At 27.4% G+C, this 2,266-nt stretch overlaps 1 protein-coding gene across 7 annotated transcripts in view; it reads right to left on the reverse strand.

Moving 5' to 3' along the window:
* LOC117182216 overlaps positions 1–2,266 on the reverse strand; it is a 153,621-nt gene that overhangs the window by 28,134 nt on the left and 123,221 nt on the right. Inside the window, exon 7 of one of the 7 annotated variants that reach the window (XM_033375295.1) lies at positions 1,701–1,834. The exons of the other annotated variants lie outside the window; for them this stretch is intronic. Within the exon in view, the coding sequence (XP_033231186.1) occupies positions 1,795–1,834 (40 nt within the window). The 3' untranslated portion in view covers positions 1,701–1,794. Of the gene's footprint in view, positions 1–1,700; positions 1,835–2,266 lie in introns of those variants that run through there. 7 annotated transcript variants of the gene reach the window in all.

The following is a 2,266-nucleotide window of genomic DNA, read 5'->3' on the forward strand; positions in this document are numbered from 1 at the left end:
TATATACGTATGTATCGATGGGTTTTGAAAGTTATTGGAGTGCGAATTACATTATAAACTGTAATACAAAATGCTGGAGTTCAGAATTCGTTGAAAATATTTCGAAAAATAATACGTTATTTATTTCTCCCGAAAACTTAGCTAAATGAAGTTAGTCTAATTGTTAACGATAAAAAAAGATAGCCTATTATTCGTAGAACTCATCGATATATAGTACGAATGCCATTACTATAATATAGAAATAGTATACAAGGTACCACGCAAGATGGCTTCAATTCGGGACACCCCCACCACCTTCATACACTATCCCGTTATACAGATCAGTGGCCAACACACAGAATATAAGATTACCGACGGTAGATATATGTATTTTTTTCTACAGGAAATTAAAATTATAATTAAAAGCATTAAATATTCGGGAAGTTTGTTTTGTATCATTTTAAATTACTGAATAATAATGAGCACGATTATAATTGTTTAATAAAAATGAAACTGCAATGAAGAAAAAAATATATATAAATACGAAAACTAAAGGAACATTATTTTCTTTTTCCAAAGATTATATAATTTTTAGTCTTTGAACAATGACAAGTACGTTTTGTATTTGACTATACATACTTATAATAACGAAGAAACGTAAAAGCGATAAACGCTTGAAATGTTATATAATACGAAGTTATGCGAAATTAAGAACAATGTTATATTACTTCTAAGACTAGAATTGCTGTTGTCTCAAAAATGACAAGTACGTGAAGTATTTAACTATATTTATAATAACGAACGAGCTTGAAAGCAATAAAGTTTTTAAATGTTATATACATATAATGCGAAGTTATTTCAAACTTTAAAAACAATATTATTCTAAGATTAGAATTTTTTGCATCTGAAAAATGAAAAGTACAGATTTATAATACCAACAAACCAGCGTAAAAACGCTGAATTTGTCAAATTTAACATCAAACGAAATTATGCAGATTTAAGAAACAATATAATATACTTTCTCTAAACTAGGATTAGAATTTGTTGTATCACAAACATGACAAGTATAAGTAATGGCTAACGTACATGAAAGAAATGAACGTGTAATACAATAAAAGATTAAGTCTGAAGCGAAATTGTCTAGTTTTTAAGTAGATATTGCAAAAATGGTGTAAATTTCAATGTTTTCTTAAATTTTTAATAAATTCCGAAATAATCAACGATTTTCAATGTTCTTGGGCTCATTTTGAAGCTTTTTTCACCATATCACAACAGCTTACGAGTATAAATTGTAAAAAAATTCTTTTCGAATTTCAAGAACTTGAAATTGTAATAAAAAAGTTGGATAAATTTGAAAATATTTTATCTGTAGGAAAATCAGAATAAAAGTTAAATAAATATATACTTTGGGAAAATCTTGCAATTCAATTTTTTTTTCTACAATTTATACTGGTAAGCTGTTATGATACGGTGAAAAAAAGCTTCAAAATAAGCCCAAGAACATTGGAAAACGTTGAATATTTCGGAAGTTATTGAAAATTTAAGAAAACATTGAAATTTACACTATTTTTGCAATATCTACTTAAAAACTAGACAAATTGGCTTCGCCCTGGGCTTATCTTAAACACAATTTCGAAAATAATCAACCTTTTAAAGAGACATTTTTTTAGCTCCGGTATAATTGAAACGATAAATACAACAAAAAAACGATTTTTCTAAGTGAGTCCAAACTTTTGCAGGGCAGTGTATATAGGAACATCTACATACATACAACTTAGTGAAAATGGAGCTGAGGTAGTGGGTGGCGATTTATTCCTATACACGTACAAATCCATGTATCATTAAAATGGCAGATCTGTAACAGTAATGAAATATATAGTAGAATAAATGCATAAAATAAATAAAATAAGTTACTTCAAACAATGAAATACAGATTTCCAAACATTGGTTTTCGTCCCATTCTCATTGTCATGTCCTAATTTTCTCTGATAAATACCAAAATGAATCTAATACTCTTGGTCAGATTAAAATTTAGATTAATATTCGCAAATACACTTTTGAGCTCATGAAATATAAATATTCAAATTTTTTACAATTTTATCAATGTCAAAATTTCAATTTGAAAAGCATCCCCATTTAAGGGGAAATCCCGTGTAACATCATGAAAATTAGGATATTTCTGGCAATTTTTTCGGGGTGATATAATAAATAAATAATAATAAATAAATGTTTGAAATATATAATTATACATATATTCGAGTGTTCGTTATTTTTGCGATGTCGGGCC

Source organism: Belonocnema kinseyi, chromosome 10, assembly GCF_010883055.1.
Source record: "Belonocnema kinseyi isolate 2016_QV_RU_SX_M_011 chromosome 10, B_treatae_v1, whole genome shotgun sequence".
Taxonomy (NCBI): Eukaryota; Metazoa; Arthropoda; class Insecta; order Hymenoptera; family Cynipidae; genus Belonocnema; species Belonocnema kinseyi.